This window comes from Homarus americanus, unplaced genomic scaffold (assembly GCF_018991925.1).
Source record: "Homarus americanus isolate GMGI-L3 unplaced genomic scaffold, GMGI_Hamer_2.0 scaffold32929, whole genome shotgun sequence".
In the NCBI taxonomy this organism is placed as follows: Eukaryota; Metazoa; Arthropoda; class Malacostraca; order Decapoda; family Nephropidae; genus Homarus; species Homarus americanus.
In genome coordinates this window covers 4,413,598-4,433,725 of record NW_024737097.1, presented here as the reverse complement: position 1 = coordinate 4,433,725, position 20,128 = coordinate 4,413,598, and the positions used below count along the sequence as shown (strand labels likewise).

The window sequence follows — 20,128 nt, the reverse complement described above, 5'->3', positions numbered from 1 at the left end:
GAAACGACGACTGGTGTCAGTTACCCTCCAGGCATGGCGAGAGGAGGATGCGAAAAACTTTACTCCTTACTAATGCCCAGGATATGCCTTGTACCTTGGGAATCCTTTAGAACAAGGTCACACATTTATGGCACGAAACACACAATGCACTAAACACTTCACAGAAAATCACTGTCACTGACACTGCTCAAAGTTGCTATAAATTCTTGGAGGAGCTGCGGTTGACGCAGAGGACGAGTCCATAAGCCGGCTTCCCACGAACTTTACACTTTCACTCGTAATTATCCAGTAAAAGTACACACTGCGCCATGTACGTGTTCTGGGTATCAAATTCTATCTACAGGAGCGAACAAAAACGCCTGGATAGTTTTCGTAGGTTCTATTTACTGGATAAGAGATATGTACACAAGGGGGTTAGCGCTCCTTACTCTGTCTGGAGGTCAACTGCTCTCTAGGCGACGTATGGTAAGTGATACATAAACAGCTTCCATATGTCGCCAGGCACATTAATTAAGCATGTGGGACATGGTAATTACATTGCCACACGCTGCTAGCTAGGCTGAATAAATAATGTATATAAATGGAGCACATACATAATATACATACATAATATATAATACAGCATACATAATATACATACAAGTAGTGCCTTGTGAGCTTTATAAAATATCCAATCACAAACCCTTAAACCTCCGGACATTACTCACGAAGTTCTCACTAAAAGATCAACTTCTTTTCTCCCTCCTGTAACTATAAGATAGTCACTTTCCCTAACTACTAATTTTGTTCTCTTTTTCCTGACAACCATTTACTTCCCTCCTTACTGATCAAACTACCATTTTTCTACAGGACAAGTTTGGCCCAGCTGTTCGGGGAGGAGGACAGTGCTACTATGGTTGATAAGATCCAGGCGCAGATGCTGGAGGGCAAAGACGTCCATTGTAATGCTATTTCCCCTCGATGTGACGACGTAGGGTACCAAGGCGTCCAGGGGGACGCTTTCGAGAGTTAAGAAGTCTTGCGGTAGCACGTTTGAAGTCCAAGAGTAAGGGCCAGGTCTTTTAGATGAAAGACTTCAGTAGTCCATTTCCTTTTTCCTTCGTCCTGGAACTTCAGTGTGACGAACATGATCAATTGTGGATCGTGTTGTGACAGGACTTCATAGTTCGGGCATTCGAGTATCTATGGGAAGATCTTCCAGAGTTAGGACACCCAGAGTAGATCTTTCAGAGTTAGGGCATCCAGAGGCAAGTCGTCCAGAGTTAGGCCATCCAGGGCAGATCTTGCAGAGTTAGGGCATCCGGAGGCAAGTCGTCCAGAGTTAGGCCATCCAGGGCAAATCTTGCAGAGTTAGGGCATTCAGGGCAGATCTTCCAGAGTTAGGGCATTCAGGGCAGATCTTCCAGAGTTAGGCCATCCAGGGCAAATCTTCCAGAAACAAGACATCCTAATACAGGCCTTCCAGAACTTTCAAGACCAGTGTCACACATTCAAGATCTTTTCGTTCTCTTCTTTCACGACAGTTGGCTAGGGTAATTTACCCCTATTTAGGAATCGCTGCTGTATATTGTTTGAGCTATCGTTAATGTTATTTATATTACCTGAGATATATATTGTATTCACAGTTTTAAGGTATTTATAAGATGTCTCCAGTTGTTTCTGATATATATATATATATATATATATATATATATATATATATATATATATATATATATATATATATATATATATATATATATATATATATATATATATATATATATATATATATATATTAAAGGAAGAAAATAGTGTCTACAGTATATGTATTGTATATTTTCTTATAAAGGCCTGAATGTTCAACTTTTATAATACATACAGTATCAAAGCTTTTATTTTTAATTATCCTTATACTGTGTATTAAAATAATTATATACTGTATGTGTATGCTGTACAGTATATGCACGAATGTTTAAGAGTATACGAATATGTAGTGGCGTCAGTAGCCCTCTGCCGATTTTGTCTTACAAAAAGATAAGTGAAAATCTGATTGTTTTCTCCTCATATATTCTTGTACATTTATTATGATATTTGTTTTCTTTTAGTATAATCTGCCACTTTTCGTCATATTGAATTCTATAGTCCTATCCCGTATTTCTTTCCTCAGGATGTTTTATTTTGCTTATATCAGGAATTAGTTGATTTACCTCTCTCAGTGAGATAGGAAAAGAGAAGTATCGATAAATGAACAAATTGATAAAAAGATAGATAGATCTATTTTGTGCCTGCATTATCCTATTTCTTATTGACATATAGATGGATAGATTAATGTATTTGGATCTCTTAAACGGACTTTACAGGTACACTATTTTTAATAACTAACTTATGTTACCGCAAGCAGTAATAAGGAGGATAACCCTTAAACAAATATTATGTTAAGTTGTAAGTCATGTCATGTTTAGTGGGCGTGCCTGACCGTATATAGAGTATTTAGTTAGTGAAGTTACAGAGACAAGACGTAGTATGATGTTGTGTGGCAGTAGGGAGGGACTTGTTTGTATATAAAACACCTGACGCAGAAACATGTGTCGGCCCAGGCAGGTCTGCTACGAGCGGCTCCAACACTCTAGCTGATACCATCAGAGGGTGAACACCAAACCTATTCAGTTTGAGACCTTCAACACGTAAGTTAAACTTGTACTTAAGTATACTCAGGTAGGCTGTGTACTTTGTATTGTTTATCGTTGTGACAACATGGAAATATGGCAATTAGACATTTATCTATGATTACCTACGTATGATTTATTATTTGAAATACTAAGAATGAATTGTGTTCAACAGGTTTGACCGAATTATATTATTCGAGTTCAACGTGACTGGTCTTATTATCCCATAATCGCTCAGGCGGTCATATATCACTTACACGTAATGTTAATTTAGTATGGAACATCAACAACATTATCTGTTTTTTGAAGTTATACTACATATTTACGAATTTTGGAAATGTTTTGGAAAATTTCGATTGATGAGATGATGAGTATACTCGTACTGTATCAGTGTACCAAGATCCTGAGAATGCAGTTCCAATAATGTTTGTGACAAAGACTGCATATTCACGTTTCAATTCAAAGTTTTCTAAAATAATGAAGGTTTTGTATCAAGATTTATGTTTATTTTGGATCATATGGTTCCATTCCATGAGATTTATACTTTGTTTACTCCAAGTTTGTAACTTATCTAAATCAAATGAAGTTCGTAATTGGTTGAGTCACGCTGTGTTATTTATTTAATTAATTTATTACATCCCAGAGGGGACATGCCAAGTCACAGGTCAAGCACTAATAGCAAAGACCATCTAAAGAAAGACAGTAAAGGTCCGAAATAAGGTGTAGAAAAGGCGTACTGATTACCCTCAAGTTCCTTCGTCCGCTTCATGAGGGCGCTAGTGTGGAACTGCATCAAAGCTGCATGTTTACTGTACATCTGTGAATCAGCTGATTGCTACCCGAATGATGTTAGTTGAAGACAACCATGGTTGGTGGAGGGCATCCCTGTGTTATGAGTTGAAGACAACCATGGTTGGTGGAGGGCATCCCTGTGTTATGAGTTGAAGACAACCATGGTTGGCGGAGGGCATCCCTGTGTTATGAGTTGAAGACAACCATGGTTGGCGGAGGGCATCCCTGTGTTATGAGTTGAAGACAACCATGGTTGGCGGAGGGCATCCCTGTGTTATGAGTTGAAGACAACCATGGTTGGTGGAGGGCATCCCTGTGTTATGAGTTGAAGACAACCATGGTTGGCGGAGGGCATCCCTGTGTTATGAGTTGAAGACAACCATGGTTGGCGGAGGGCATCCCTGTGTTATGAGTTGAAGACAACCATGGTTGGCGGAGGGCATCCCTGTGTTATGAGTTGAAGACAACCATGGTTGGCGGAGGGCATCCCTGTGTTATGAGTTGAAGACAACCATGGTTGGTGGAGGGCATCCCTGTGTTATGAGTTGAAGACAACCATGGTTGGCGGAGGGCATCCCTGTGTTATGAGTTGAAGACAACCATGGTTGGCGGAGGGCATCCCTGTGTTATGAGTTGAAGACAACCATGGTTGGTGGAGGGCATCCCTGTGTTATGAGTTGAAGACAACCATGGTTGGCGGAGGGCATCCCTGTGTTATGAGTTGAAGACAACCATGGTTGGCGGAGGGCATCCCTGTGTTATGAGTTGAAGACAACCATGGTTGGTGGAGGGCATCCCTGTGTTATGAGTTGAAGACAACCATGGTTGGTGGAGGGCATCCCTGTGTTATGAGTTGAAGACAACCATGGTTGGCGGAGGGCATCCCTGTGTTATGAGTTGAAGACAACCATGGTTGGTGGAGGGCATCCCTGTGTTATGAGTTGAAGACAACCATGGTTGGCGGAGGGCATCCCTGTGTTATGAGTTGAAGACAACCATGGTTGGCGGAGGGCATCCCTGTGTTATGAGTTGAAGACAACCATGGTTGGCGGAGGGCATCCCTGTGTTATGAGTTGAAGACAACCATGGTTGGTGGAGGGCATCCCTGTGTTATGAGTTGAAGACAACCATGGTTGGCGGAGGGCATCCCTGTGTTATGAGTTGAAGACAACCATGGTTGGTGGAGGGCATCCCTGTGTTATGAGTTGAAGACAACCATGGTTGGCGGAGGGCATCCCTGTGTTATGAGTTGAAGACAACCATGGTTGGTGGAGGGCATCCCTGTGTTATACGCAGAAGAAAAGATACTCATCCGGAATTTATATACCATCGCTTTCGAAAAGATACACAAATGTAAGTATGGTGCGTCTCTGTACAGTACAACATCTAATAATGGACGAGTTGACGGTCGGAATTTTTCCGTAAGATAGCAGGTCAATGGGTAAAGAAAACGCTTAAATAATAAGTTGCTAAAAAGTCACGTGACTGTGAAAAGCTCTGTGGTTGGTTGTATCGTCACTGACTTTCCAAGTTTAGAAGCTCCAAAAGTTGTTGGTAGCGAAAGTCAGAGCGGGGAAGATGACAGAGGAAGGAGCAGGAGGTTAGGAAGGGAATTGTAGTGGGAGAGATAGTGCCGTGGCTTTACACGACTGCGTTTATTTGGTTAGCGCATAGCGCACGTATTTGGTTTTGTCTGTGTTGGGTGTGTGATCCTCGGGTCACCACTCCTCCGGATTGTGTTAGTTCCAAGTTTAGAAGCTCCAACAACTTTCCCTGAATACGAATTCGCAACCTTTCGATTTACAACAGGTACCTACTTTACTGCTAGATGAACAGGGACCAAGGGGGCTAGGAAGAGTCTCCAAACAACTTCCGCTTGCCCGGGAATCGAACCCGTAACATCTTGCTTGCGAGGCAATAGCGGTACCACTTCTACCCCAAGCCCTCTCTGTCACTCACTAGTGCGAGCCGCAGAGCAGGAGCCTCGAGGCAGCCAGCTGTGGCGTATGTGTTGTTACCAGCAGAAATACAGGACTTGTGGCCATATGCAATGTTGATATACAGAGGCATACCTTATTTTCATGTTAAAATAAATTACTGCTCAAGTACCATCGTGTGTATTTACTTGCTGGGTACCAAAATGATGCAAAAGACAGATAACTCCAACATGGAAGTTTTTATCACTGTTTTCTATTTCATGTCTGAAAAATATAAGGTTTCGTCACTGATGTCCATATTTAATGTTGTGGAAGGACTGGGGACGACCATGGCCTAGAGGATGGGCTTGAGATGATCAGATGACAGATGTAATTTAACGCGCTTCATAGCTGGATGGCGGAGTTCTTGATAATACTCTACTATCATAATCACATCTACTTTTGGTAAATTTCTTTCGTCTGCCTTGATGAACCCTGGAAGTAGTTGTCCAACCTTCTCGGCTAATCGGCTCTGTAAATAAATATTATTAGATAATTAATTGTGCTTTACTGTGCAACACAGCAATGCTATATTTGATATATAAATATTACTGAGCACATTAACTAATTTAATAGATATTAGCTGCCCCTACTACAAATTTCATAGTTCAAACATTCCAAACAATATTGGTATTATTTTGGTTTTGGTCATCTGGGGAACCTTAAGATTCTAACTATGGGATTAAGTACTTTAAACTGTAAGACAAATTATCTCTACAGGATATCTGTTGCAAAATTTGTTTCTATCGCATAAGAAAATACAGATCATATGTTAGGTTAGGTCTGGTTAGGGTATGTTGAGTTATAAGATTGGGGGGGAGTAACTCAAAACTAGTGATTTCCGATAGAGATGAAGGTCTAAATCGTTCATAACACATCGCAAACCATCAGAAAAACAATCTCTGCATGTCTAAGTACAGGGATGACCAAAACTTAAAATTTACCCAACAGAGCCTATCTCGAATTTAAGCATCCAAATACTTATGGTAGTTAAAGTAAAATTTCACCCATTATTTAATATAAATGATGATATATCCCAGTGGGTCACTAGTGAATCATCAAAACAATAACAGCACTATGTTGTTAAACTTCATTTTAGTTCATTGTCCCTTTATTTCTTAGTAGTTTTTATGTGAAGTGTTTCAAAGGTAGCTTATATACAGCTTTTTCTGCAAACTGAAGATAGTAGTTATTGTAGTTTCATAGAAACAATCTGAAGGAAGGCCCTTGGCATGTGTGCCAAACATGAAATGAAAAATATACCTTTCAAGGCACTCTAATTCACATACAAAATATCTTGGTATGACTTGGACCAAGGTATAACAAGCTATTCCGCCAAGTATCCAAGAAGTGCCCATTACTCATTTGTGTGTGCCAACAGTAATCTACATAGGATCTTTGGTAGTGGATTAATGATTTACAGCCAAATCTTTCATAGTTAAATAATAACTGGCATCCTGTGTACCGCTGGTAAGGCAGTGGGCTCGAAACACACGTCTTGCCCGCGGTGCCCACCGTTTCTCTGTGGATGTCTGTCACACTTAGCCCAAATAGGGTAAATTACCCCACTGGGGGTAATTTCGCATTCAACGGGGGTAACGACAGCCTTTAGGAAAGTTTAGGTGAAAGGAAAAAACATTAAATACAGACACACAAATATTCAAATGTATCATTATTAACAATGATTTAAATCTCCGCGTATGTCCAATACCACTCATCGCCAATCCTTCGCCTCAGAGAAGGGAAGGGGTGGGGTGGTATGACAGAGGGCGGGGCAAGAAATAGGGAAACGTAACGGGTTTTTTCATGACTTAAGAACATAAGAACATAAGAAAATAAGGAATCTGCAATAGGCCGGTTGGCCTGTGCATGGCAGCTCCTGTCGAGAGTTACTTCCACTCTCTATCATCCATGAATCTATCTAGCCTCCTTTTGAAACTTTCCAGAGTTCCCGCACTTACTACAAAGTTGCTAAGCTTGTTCCACTCGTCCACCACCCTATTTGTGAACCAGTTTCTTCCTATCTCCCTCCTAAACCTAAACTTATCCAACTTGAATGTTGTTCGAGTCCTATCCTGCTCGGATATTATAAGAACTTTATCTATATCCCCTTTATTGATTCCTTTCACCCACTTAAATACTTCTATCATATCTCCCCGCACTCTTCGTCTTTCTAGGGAATGCAAGTTAAGTTTCTTTAACCTATCCTGATATGGAAGGTTTCTAAGTCCCGGAATCATTTTCGTCATTCTTCGCTGCACCGACTCTAGTGAATTTATATCCATTCTATAATAGGGGCACCAGAACTGAACCGCATAATCGAGGTGCGGCCTAACTAGCGCAAGATATAGTTGCAATAAGACCTCTGCACTCTTGTTACTTACACTTCTAGATATAAAACCCAATACTCTGTTTGCCTCATTTCGAACATAAAGTGGAGGAACAATAATTTGTACTATTATCATCGATGGAAGCGAATAAGAGAGAGAGAGAGAGAGAGAGAGAGAGAGAGAGAGAGAGAGAGAGGGAGAGGGAGAGAGAGAGAATTAAATTACTAAACAAACTCCACCCCACCTGAGGGACTGTGTGGTCAGCTGTTCCTCAGTACACTGGAGTCTCGCTTCTATAGGTTTAAACAAGAGGTGCTGTATGTGATTTAGTACAGTCAGGGCAATGACGGTGGTATTTGGTACAGTCAGGGGTAGTAATGATGGTATTTGGTACAATCAAAGGTAGTAATGGTAGTATTTGGTACACTCAGGGGTTGTAATGGTGATATTTGGTACATTCAGAGGTAGTAGTGATGGTATTTGGTACAGTCAGGGGTAGTAATGGTGGTATTTGGTTCAGTCAGTTGTAGTAAGTGTGGTATTTGGTACTGTCAGGGGTAGTAATGGTGGTATTTGGTACAGTCAGGGGTTATGATGGTTGTATTTGGTACAGTCAGGGGTAATAATGATGGTATTTGGTAAAGTCAGGGGTAGTAATGGTGGTATTTGGTACAGTCTGGGGTAGTAATGATGGTATTTGGTACAGTCAAGGGGTAGTAATGGTGGTATTTGGTACAGTCAAGGGTAGTATTGGTGTTATTTGGTACAGTCTGTTGGAGTAATTTGGTGGTAGTAATGGTGTATTTGGCACAGTCAGGGGTAGTAATGGTAGTATTTGGTACAGTCAGGAGTAATAATGGTGGTATTTGGTAGAGTCAGGGGTAGTAATTGTGGTATTTGGTACAGTTAGGGGTAATAATGGTGGTATTTGGTAGAGTCAGGGGTAGTAATGGTGGTATTTGGTACAGTCAATGGTAGTAATAGTGGGATTTGGTAAAGTCAGGGGTAATAATGGTGGCATTTGGCACAGTCAATGGTAATAATGATGGTATTTGGTACAGTCAGGGGTAGTAATGGTGGTATTTGGTACAGTACTGTCAAGGGTAATAATGGTGGTATTGGTACAGTCAAGGGTAGTAATGGTGGTATTTGGTACATTCAGGTATAATAATGGTGGTATTTGGTACAATCAGGGTAATAATGGTGGTATTTGGTACAGTCAGGGGTAATAATGGTGGTATTTGGTACAGTCAAGGGTAGTAATGGTGGTATTTGGTACAGTCAGGGGTAATAATGGTGGTATTTGGTACAGTCAAATGCAGTAATGGTGGTATTTGGTACAGTCAGGGGTAATAATGGTGGTATTTGGTGCAGTCAAAGGTAGTAATGGTGGTATTTGGTAGTCAGGGGTAGTAATGGTGGTATGTGGTACAGTCAAAGGTAGTAATGGTGGTATTTGGTACAATTAGGGATATTAATGGTGGTATTTGGTACAGTTAGGGGTAGTAATGGTGGTATTTGCTACAGTCAAAGGTAGTAATGGTGGTATTTGGTACAGTTAGGGAGATTAATTGTGGTATTTGGTACAGTTAGGGGTAGTAATGGTGGTATTTGGTACAGTTAGGGGTAGTCATGGTGGTATTTGGTACAGTTAGGGGTAGTAATGGTGGTATTTGGTACAGTTAGGGATATTAATGGTGGTATTTGGTACAGTTAGGGGTAGTAATGGTGTTATTTGGTACAGCTAGGGGTAGTAATGGTGGTATTTGGTACAGTTAGGGGTAGTAATGGTGGTATTTGGTACAGTCAGGGAAATGTATATAGATCATGCGTGAATTCACATCCATATACGACTGCAAGGGATGACTTAAAGCGCGATCCATGTGCACCTAACACACTGTTAGCTTAGCCAACCAGTAGCGCGGCGGTCAACCCGCCTCCTTCCTCCTCCTCATAAATTTCTTCAATTTCCGAACTATAACTCCCTTCCCTCCACCTCTAATCTCTTTTCTCCCCATCTTTACTTCTGCACTGCGACACTGCCACATCTTGACTGGGGATACGACACAGGGTATAGATACACCTTTCCCTGACTCTACTAGTATTTAATCGAAGAAGTATTTATTATTATTGTTATTATTATTATTATTATTATTATTATTATTATTATTATTATTATTATTATTATTATTATTATTATTATTTGTATTATTATTATTATTATTATTATTATTATTATTATTATTATTATTATTATTATTATTATTATTATTATTATTATTATTATTATTATTATTATTATTATTATTATTATTATTATTATTATAGTAAAGATGAACAAGACTTAAAGATAAAAGTTGAAGAAGTAAATGAACTGTATGACCGAAGGGATAATAGAAGTAACGAAGAGAAGACGAAAAAGAACATAGAAAAGAAAAAAAAAAGATAATAAAGAAAAGAGAAGAGATAAGATAGGAAGCGTCTTGTATCTGGAGAAAATATTGGCTCAGTAAACAAAAATATCCCACAAAACAACTGAACCATATTAAAGGGTATTAACATCTGTTCTTAAACACCCAACACCGAAAGTACACATATAACTAAAGATATTGTACATCAACATTAACCTATAGAACTATGGTTAAGACACCGAATTTGCGTGAATACATCTGGTGGGCGCAACTTGAATTTCACCTGCGACTCATTATTGACTGGGTAAGCAGTGGCCAGTGAATGTAAACACAGGAATACAGGTAAGAGGTTCATCAGGAGGCGTGTGTTTAACTGTGTTGGTTTGGAAGTGATGGCGAACGCATGGTTCTCCTCCCGCTGTTCCTCCTCCTCCAAGAGTTTTGTGACTGGTTTGGACGTCCCCACGAGAGCCCGGTGCATCGTCTGTGCTTTCTGCCGTAGTAAGGGAAGAAGAGGTGATGTGTATTGATGGATGTGAAGAGTGGTCTTTAGTCCATCATTTACTGCTATTCCCGCTTTAGTAAAGGAAAAAACTGAACATCAGGAGAGTTAGCTTTTGCATCGTTTGTTGGTACGTGTTCTTGGTGCTTTTTCTGCCCCTTCTGCTGCAGTGGGAGACGACATGTGTATGTGTGTATTAGGAGATGTGATAAAATACGCCTGATGCCTGTTCTCTGATACCTGTTGTAGTTAAGGAAGAACTGAGCACCAAGAGAGTTGAGTTAGTTGTTGCCTTAAGACGAACACCTGTGTCTTCTCCCCCCTCACCCTCCTCCGTCTCCTGTCTCTGCTGAGGAAAAAGTATTCATCAAAGGACGTGTTATTATTGTTCCTCCACTGGACGTGCTAACGGACACCTGGGTATCCCTTTACGCCTTCGTCGAGAGGGTTACCATCTGTGTCTTTCTGGAGGTGTTCGCTAACGCTGAAGTCTTCCTCCTTCTGCTGCACTTGCTATAGTGAGGGAAACATTGAAAAAAGTCTGCCAAGTCCGGTTATATACAAAGGTAAGAGAGAGAGAGAGAGAGAGTCTCAGGCAAGACATTCTGTACATCTTTGTAAACGAAATACGGAGAAAACGTCGTTATTATTATTATTATTATTATTATTATTATTATTATTATTATTATTATTATTATTATTATTATTATTATTATTATTATTATTATTATTATTATTATTATTATTATTATTGTTATTATTATTATTTACCTGTTGTCACTGTTGTCACTGTTGTTAGGTATGTTAATTAGACACTTGTTATAATTCCTACCATAAAAGAATGTACTGTACAGTCCCCATAAAAGCGTCGTTAGATTTTCCGTCGCTACAATTTGAAACGCTAGACAAAATGCTTCGATATGATCCCCAGTGCATCATCATTTTAATTGGTATGCCTGCTCGCTATATCAGCAACTGCTAGAGATGGGATAGAATAAGTGGAGGGGTCTTCTTGTATGGCATACTAAATACTTCATTATAACAAGAAATCCATTAACTTATATTAATGATATTAATATATGTATCGTGTAGGGTAAAAACAAGGCATACAGTATATAAACAAGCCACTGACTGATGATTACAAAAACACTGAAATATACTGTACATTAAATGGAAATGCTGTATTTCAGAACATCATAACTGAGACTGAGACAGACCTCAAAACGGACATTTCGCCATGACGTCATTGTATTAACGGAGTTTCATTCATAGTGAGTTTCACATTATGCCTACTTACGTTGTTCACGATATGTCTGATTTATAAAAAGTGATTAAGTAAACAGTATTTGATATCAGAATGAACAGCTACAGCAATATACACTATATCGGTCTACATGGGATCTGCCATGATACTGATATGTAAATTGCATTGGTTTAGCACCGAATAAGGTTTCAAATCAAGGGACTTGCGGGGACAGAACCCCCCATCCACATATAGTGAAACGCTTGTGGTTGCAAGTTTCAGTGTGTCACCAGTTGTTTCATGGTGCCTAAACCATCATGACACTTGGGGTTCTCGCCGTACTGTCTCAGCGTTACGTATACCCTCGTTGTGAAGGGGAATGATAGCACCTTGCACATCTTGCTATGTCCCCCCGATAATATCCTCGCTCCATTCGAGGTTAGATCCCATTGATGACTGGCATGGCGTTGGTGTCAATTTACAGCATCCACTCCGAGTCATGTAATATATGATCTGAAGCCTCGGAGGATTCACATTGTTGGAAAACATATACTGTACAGTACTCATCCACGCTCTAAGGTTGCGGATGTTGAACTACCAACCATTCAGAAACAGGTCGAGTAACAATGCTCGCAAAGCCTCAAATGTAACAATGCCATGTTTTTTGGAGTAAATTGTGTCATGTTTTAGAGGAAATACATAAATTCTGCTTAGACAAAGATTATCCGCCATAACACACTACACGACAGCGTCCCCGTCAAAACCAGGAGTGCCTGAGGAATTAGCCAATCACAGTGACCTGTGAGTGTGACATCATAGGCCTAACTGTGATGATTGGCTGGAAGCTGAGTTCGTGCCCCAGCAAGGGGACACTCGGTTTTCAAACACAGAATCTGGTTAGAGGTAGTGAAGCATGGTATTAATATATCTTAGTGTACCCTTAATGTTGTATCCATTTCACGAAATGTATTGCGATTTATGTGACCCCTGTTTAACTAGCTAGGAGAATAGGTTTATTGTTTTTAAAGTGCAACTGTCCATTCTGAGTAACGCTGTTAATAAGCGAAGAATCATATGATTAGTTCTCATTTCCCTTGTGTATGGAGTAGAGTATATCCTCCTAAGTGTCTTGGTGTTATGCAGTGATACACTGACCCATTAGTAATAACCATTGCCAGTGTCCTCTAGTATCTCAGTTATCACATGTTATTCCTATTCCCAGTTATTCCCTCCTCCTCAGTCTCCCCTCATCCTTCCCTCCCTACTTTCCCTCAGTGTGGTGGAAGGTTGACCATACGGAGTGACTACCTGCACCTCTCCCTCTCACATTCCATAGCCACCCTCTTCCTCTTCCTAAATCCTCCCACCTCACCTCCCCTCTATCTCACGAGTATAAAGAGAAGACAGAAAATATAGTAATAAGAACTAAGAAGAAGAAATAAAAAGGTAAAATAAAAACGTTTATTACACGAATCACATCGACCCCCATGGCTAGCGATACTTTTTGGGACTGTACAATAATACTATAAATCAGTTTATGAAATCAAACTACCATTTTTAATTCTGTAAGACAAAATGTTAAAAAAGGCTATAATATTAAACTAAACAGGTAAAATATTACCTAAGGCTATGTCCCATGTACGAACGTCCTGCGGCATCGAGTGATCATGGCGTAGACGTGCGACCTACTTTCCAAAGCAACCTGGGTCCCACCTGCCAGTGTCTGTCAGCGTAAACATGCCGTCTATGCAGCGCAGACGTTTGCTGGTACTTTTAGAAAAAAATGCTTTTCAACGTGTGGTACCTGCAGAGGTACCCAGGAAAAATCATCACTATCTCTACAAGGAATGGGTACAGCGTTACTAACTTGCCAGATGTGTCTGTATCCTAACCTAATTCTGGCCACGACTACATCCCATACCGGAACACTCAGCATGTAAACTTTGTGATAAACCTTTAAAGCATACACTTGAACACTATATTATTGAATGTGACACTGTCAAAGACTTCAGGCCACCTGACTTATTGTATCTTGAACTATGTAATTACTTCATTGAATCAGGTGTGCTTGAGGACATTCTTGCTGTTTATCCCAAATTTGCTAGCCCACACTGATTAGTCTTCAATTAGAATATGACTCCAATGTATGTGATCCACTGACCTATATATGCTGCTGGTGAATGTGATGTATTTCCTTCTTTGTGTACGAACCTCTGTCCTGCGTGGCAGTGAACAGTGGCATTACCCACATGAATCTGACCTATATATAGTGTCAATGAATATGATGCATTCTTTGTGTACGAACCTCTGTCCTGTATGGCAGTGGAAAGTGACATTACCCACATGAATCTGACCGACGTATATGTATGTATGTGTGCGTGTGTGCATGTATATGTGCATGTACGTGTATATGTGTATGTATATACGTATATGGATGTATATGTGTGTGTGTGTGTGTTTACATATATGTATATGTACTGTCAATGAATATGATGCAACTCTTTGTGTACGAACCTCTGTCCTGCATGGCAGTGAACAGTGACATTACCCATATGAACCCGACCTATATACATTTATAGTTTTTAATGAAAATGATGTATTTCTTTGTGTGTGAACCTCTGTCCTGCGTGACAGTGAGAAGTGATACCACCCTCAGTGTCAAGACCTGACTGAATTATTCAGAATAGGCAAACTGTACTACAATCTCTGCCAATAAATTTGTTAAACAAAAACAATCTACAAGGAACTTCGCCAAGATCAAACGAAGTTTCACGAGTACACCAGAATGTATTCTATTTGAGGATGAGGCCTACCCACTCTGTGTATATTTGTTGAAACCATATCCTAGGAATGTTCTGAACAAAGAAGAAAAATAATTGCAGATTGTCACGTGCCAGGCGTGCTGTAGAGTGTGCATTTGGAATTTTTACAAGTAAATGGAGAATTTTAAATAGAGTTATTGAAACAAAGGTAGATACTGCTGTTGACATTGTAAAGTGTGCTACACTTTTCCATAATATTATCATTGACACAGAGGGGTCTGGATGCAAAGTGATACGCAATTCAAGATTGTACAGTTGAGAATAACACAGCACCCTCTTGAATAAACAATGCTTCACATCTTTCTGCAAGGAAAGTGAGAGAAACATTTTGCAGCTATTTATGTATTCAACAAGGATCTATTTCTTTTCAAGATCAAGCTGTTAACAGTGGGAAATTAATTTATAAATTTCTTTAGTTTTGGTGTAGAATGCGAGGACTCGCGAGACTGAGGTAGCGACGATCAAAATATTTTATCACTGCTTCCAGGTAGCGCGTTGGTTGCTCACGAACGCTTCACATGTGTATGTGGGACACATCAAAGAAAATACATGCATGTCCACTACACCAAGGTGTAGTGGACACCATTTACTCGTGTGGTTGCTCGATGCCGCAAGACGCTCGCACGTGGGACATAACCTAATAGTTGTAAATTATTGGTCAAATGAATATAGTACATAGATTAGAGAGTAATAACAACGTCATTGTGTAGGAAGATATCATTAATTCCTCACACGTTCAGTTACTAGACACTATTGAAATATCATGAACACAAAATGGTATTCAAAGACCCTTACTGGCTGATGATGATGATGATGATGATGATGATGATGATGTATAATCTTAAAATCAGTTAAATAATCATAAGTAATTATATAATCCCTTGTTATTCATTTTATACAACACTGAGTTATGATGAAAGAAGGTTATGTGGTTTAATTACCACATATATAATTAATTCTTGCCAATGTCGTCGCCACACAGATGAGAAGGTCTCATGGATTATCTGATCAGGCGGCAGGAGGGATGTTTCTGATGATGTTGATGCAGAAGGCGATGCTGGAGGTGGTAGTAGTAGTAGTGGTAGCGGGTGGTGGTCTGGCTGCCTCAGAGTTTTACCCCATCGCTCCTGAAGATGAGATCACGTGAGTGTGTTGTCGATGTTATAATGTATACTTGCATTTTTTTACAGCTAAAGTTTTCATGAGCATATTTTAGCTCAGCAAATATATTAACCATAAACAATTGGAAAAAAAAATATTATACATTTCTCTGGTTGTCTGAGTGTCTGAAAGACGAGTAATTGTTATACTTGTGTTTTTGTATTACATGGATGCAACTGTAGTAAATCTGTTAAAATATATTATTATACTTTCTCTTCTTATCATTATTATTGACAGGGTGTTACAAGATACATACGAGCCTCGAGTTGGACTGCCGAGCAAGATAAAAGGAACAGGAGGACCTCTCGGGGGTAGAGACACACCTCAGATTATGAACGCTGATCTTTTATATAGTTCCTCCTCCATTGGTGACCTGGATTTGTCCTTCAACGAGGTGGTTACCAGCAGGTCTTCAGTCTCTACACCTCCCGCACACGACTCTCTGGCTAACTGGACTCGACTGAAAGGCATCTTCACCAACATGAAGTCGATCCTGACGAAGATCAATGAGGCGGGCACTGAACCGGGTCACGTACCTATTTCGGTGCTCGACCAGATTTTGAAGGTCGAGGATTACTTCGTCATGGCCGAAATCTTCTATAACTCCTTGGATCCTGAACTTCATGAACACTTTAAACAGCTCTATGACCGTTTTATGCAGTTTCTCTTCAGGAACCCCTTGTTACGGACGATCCAGCTTCCAGACATGAGGGCGATAAAGGAAGAACTCTTTCCTCTCCTACTGATCAAAGTGGGACACTTATTTCACCAACAAGCGATAACTTTCGTTCACGAGGTCGACTTTGTTTTTGAGATGATGAAGTCTTCTGGGTTTAAAAATGAGGAGATATACCTAATCTTTGAGCTGCTTGGTCTGTCCTCGATGTTAGAGGAGGAAGAACATCCAGTCAAAACCTGGACGGCAAAATCTAAACAAGCCAGGGATATAAGCGATCAATTTAGTTCTAACATAGGATTCAGGAGGGACTCGCACGGAGGATACGGGTACTCTGATGGTGGATACGGGTATCCTGATGGTGGATACGGGTACTCTGATGGTGGGTACGGGCATTCTGACGGTTATGGTGGTAGTGGTAGTCCCAGTGGATATGGCGGAGGATACCATTCTGGAGGGTATGGTGGGTATGGTGGATACATGCAATATATGCCCAAGGTCGACCCCTTCGTTATCCTGGCTGGTCTCACCTTCCTCACCCTCTGCTCCTACCTCACCTACCTCGTCGTATCCAGCAAGACCAGCAAGCGCAGCTTATCTGAGTTCCCTCACTCCCTCGATCTTTCAGACCTGCCCGACCTTTTAGCTTTAGTAGAGGACGCCCACAACTTCTACTCGTATGACGCCCTTAACCAAGTGAGTAAAGCTGGGAGGTGAACATATGGGAGGTGAACACCTGTCTTGACTATACAGTACAAAATGACTTAATTTTCCATTAGGTGATAATGATCGATGTTTCTGCCTATACTTGTCTCTTTAAATGTCCCAAGAAATCCAACAATATTTATTAAAAATTTTCCGAAACTACAGTATATAGTTTTTATGACTAGATTGGTTTTTTTTCAGCTAAATTATATCGTTTTCTAATTGGATTTTAATATGGGTATTATTATAAGAAAACTAGGTCAATTAATGGCAGGAATATTTTAAAGGAACTCATTGCGTGACCATTCTGGCTTTTGGCCGTAAACGTTGACCTCTGACCTTAATTCATTTGAAATTGCAAATCTCATTTCTTTGTTCTGGGCTCAGACCACTCGACCAATCTCCGTCTACTTTGATGTCCTTAGCAGCCAGTAACCACTTATTCCTGTTATTTCTATTAGCATTACAAAAACAGTTCTCTCCTTTAACACCGTAAACAAGAAGCTAACCATCCATCTCCTCTCTCACCCCTGCAGGACCCCGACGACCCGACACAGTCCCTCTCCCTCGCCTTCAACAACCTGTGGAGATCCTACAAAAGGGGACCTGAGTCTGGGATATGTGTGAGAAGGTTCCTATGCCAGCAACTCCATAACCTCCCCTACCTCCTGGGTCCTGAGATGTCCTTCATGCAGCTGAGTGTGTAAGTCCCATCCTAAATCTCCTGTAAGGTCCAGATTCAGCTAGAGTTATGTGGTGACTTTTTCCCCCTTTAGTTTACATTCTCCTCACTTATGGTACCACACTGATGTTTATGTTTTTTTTTATGTGAGAAGTAGTGTTTTACTGAAGATACGAGACAGAAGGATTTTTAAAGATACCTAAGTTAATTTATTCCCCTTAACTACAGATATGAGAAAGTATGATACTCTCTCTCTCTCTCTCTCTCTCTCTCTCGCTCTCTCTCTCTCTCTCTCTCTCTCTCTCTCTCTCTCTCTCTCTCTCTCTCACCTCTAGTACACTCTCTATCTCTCTTTTCACCTCAAAATTTTTATCTCTATCTCTTTTCTATTCATACCTTTTATCATCCCTTCCTTTATCTCTCTTTCCCCCTCTCTCACACACACACATCAGGGAGTGGATGCAGGAAGCCTTCAGGGTGGAGGAGGGTGGCACCACATCTCCATATTCAGGTGGTTGATTCATTTGATAACAGTATACAGTATATTGCTATCTCAGCGTGTATTAATATTCATGTGATAATGAGTGCATGACGAACACCAATACATCACTGTCAGCTTCTTGTAATTACACAAATACAATAGTTATTAGTGAAGTATGATTCAGGAGATAATCTTGAAGTCGTACATGTCTTGTCATTCAGTGTCAAAAGTGTCATGTAGTGCTTGACTATACGCCCCAAAATGTGGATCAACATGCTCATTAGTAACTGTGATGAGATTATGAACATATTTGAGAATGATAAAAAACTAAATTCTCAATCCTATATTTTTAGGAAGCCAATAAACCTGAACAATTAATAAATATCACAATACTAAAATATTATAAAAACCTGAGTTAGAACGAGAATATGAAAAAAAGAGCTAAATATTGAAGGCTGTTTTTGGGAGGTCGAAATATTTTTGTTGCAGAACTGAATATGAACTCGATAAAAGAATTCAGTAAACTTGATCATAAGAATTAAAACATTTTAATTCTCGAACTTCAATTGGAATTTTACGAATTATCTATTAAATATAGTAAACAAAATCTCAAGGCAAAATATTTCGTGTTTTGGTATTAAAATTTTCTATGCTTTGAAAATGGAAATTAAGGTACTGGACCTACTGTCAGTTATATGCCCTGTCTGTCTGTCTGTCTGTCTGTCTGTCTGCCTGTCTGTTTCTCTTTCTAACATCTCCCCGTCTCTCTCTCTCTCTCTCTCTCTCTCTCTCTCTCTCTCTCTCTCTCTCTCTCTCTCTCTCTCTCTCTCTCTCACCTTTCGTATATTATCTTTATCGAGTTTATTGTCTTTTCTCTCTCCCACAAACTTCCATCTGTTTCCCTCTCGACCTCTCATTCATTAATAAACCTCTTCACTTACGCTGTACTGTATCTATCTCTAGCATCTTCCTCAGTGTCTCTCAGGCAGTCTTTCCCTCACACAGTGTCTCCCCTCACACTATATATCCCGTTTACTTAAGGTCTCCCTTCCCCCCACTGTGTCTCTCCCTAACAGTCTCTGCTCCCATAGGTCGAGTCTCGCTCAGACTCTCGGGGTGACAGAGGCGGCCCGAACAGCTGATCAGATAAACAAGAACAAATGGCTGAGGGGAATCTCCAATTGCTATGCCTCTTGCTCTATCCTACCAAACACTCCAGAGTGCCCTTGCCCCCAGAGTGTCACGAGCAGGGAGGAGGAAGAAGACGGTGTGTATGTCCATAGGAAGAGGACCAGAGTCACGGCTGAACCTAAGTAGAGAGAGTGGATTCTCTTTATAACGATTTGGGAAGGATTTAATAAAGATTTATATCATAGAATCGTGAATATTAGTGTTTTATTTACATTCCTATTTTTGCTCATCATATCTGGACAAGATCTCACAGACAGGCAAACAGACGAACACAACACACAGATCAAACTCTCAAAACACTCCAGGCTGAGCAGGTTAACCAGGAATGATAACAATATTAACAATAAACAAGGAGGCGGTTGAAAATCTGCCAATGGCTACAACAAACCGCAATTGTGAAGAAAAAACTCGCTTACGCTCTAATAAAACTAATTTGTCTTGAGACAGCAAAGACAAGCATTGGGCTACCCAGATTCAGCAATAAAAGAGATTGTTCGAATATTAATTA

The 20,128-nt window shown here is 40.1% G+C and overlaps 2 protein-coding genes across 4 annotated transcripts in view; both read left to right on the top strand.

Annotated features, from left to right (window-relative positions):
* Window positions 1–1,658, top strand: part of LOC121873179 — a 42,713-nt gene extending 41,055 nt beyond the window's left edge. Inside the window, exon 5 of the mRNA XM_042376514.1 lies at window positions 850–1,658. Within this exon, the coding sequence (XP_042232448.1) occupies window positions 850–1,012 (163 nt within the window). The 3' untranslated portion in view covers window positions 1,013–1,658. The remainder of the gene's footprint in view (window positions 1–849) is intronic.
* A 426-nt stretch (window positions 1,659–2,084) lies between these two features.
* LOC121873178 lies at window positions 2,085–19,807 on the top strand. Of its 3 annotated transcripts, none has more exons than XM_042376512.1 (5): window positions 2,085–2,666; window positions 15,707–15,867; window positions 16,123–17,257; window positions 17,803–17,969; window positions 19,506–19,807. In XM_042376512.1, exons 2-5 carry the CDS (start codon window positions 15,707–15,709, stop codon window positions 19,744–19,746), a joined length of 1,704 nt encoding a protein of 567 aa, XP_042232446.1. In that variant the 5' UTR covers window positions 2,085–2,666; the 3' UTR covers window positions 19,747–19,807. The 3 variants fall into 3 exon arrangements, with proteins under 3 accessions (XP_042232446.1, XP_042232447.1, XP_042232445.1); XM_042376513.1 differs by lacking the exon at window positions 2,085–2,666 and adding an exon at window positions 10,546–11,225 and having other exon boundaries at window positions 19,521–19,807; XM_042376511.1 differs by lacking the exon at window positions 2,085–2,666 and adding an exon at window positions 10,546–11,225.
* Window positions 19,808–20,128: the final 321 nt, after the last annotated feature.

Excerpts from the sequence above, each read along its gene's own strand:
- LOC121873178 (XM_042376512.1), top strand. The coding sequence starts at position 15,707 with ATGAGAAGGTCTCATGGATTATCTGATCAGGCGGCAGGAGGGATGTTT. Across the intron at positions 15,868-16,122 it reads GCTCCTGAAGATGAGATCAC|GGTGTTACAAGATACATACG; the intron begins GTGAGTGTGTTG and ends TATTATTGACAG. Across the intron at positions 17,258-17,802 it reads CGTATGACGCCCTTAACCAA|GACCCCGACGACCCGACACA; the intron begins GTGAGTAAAGCT and ends TCACCCCTGCAG.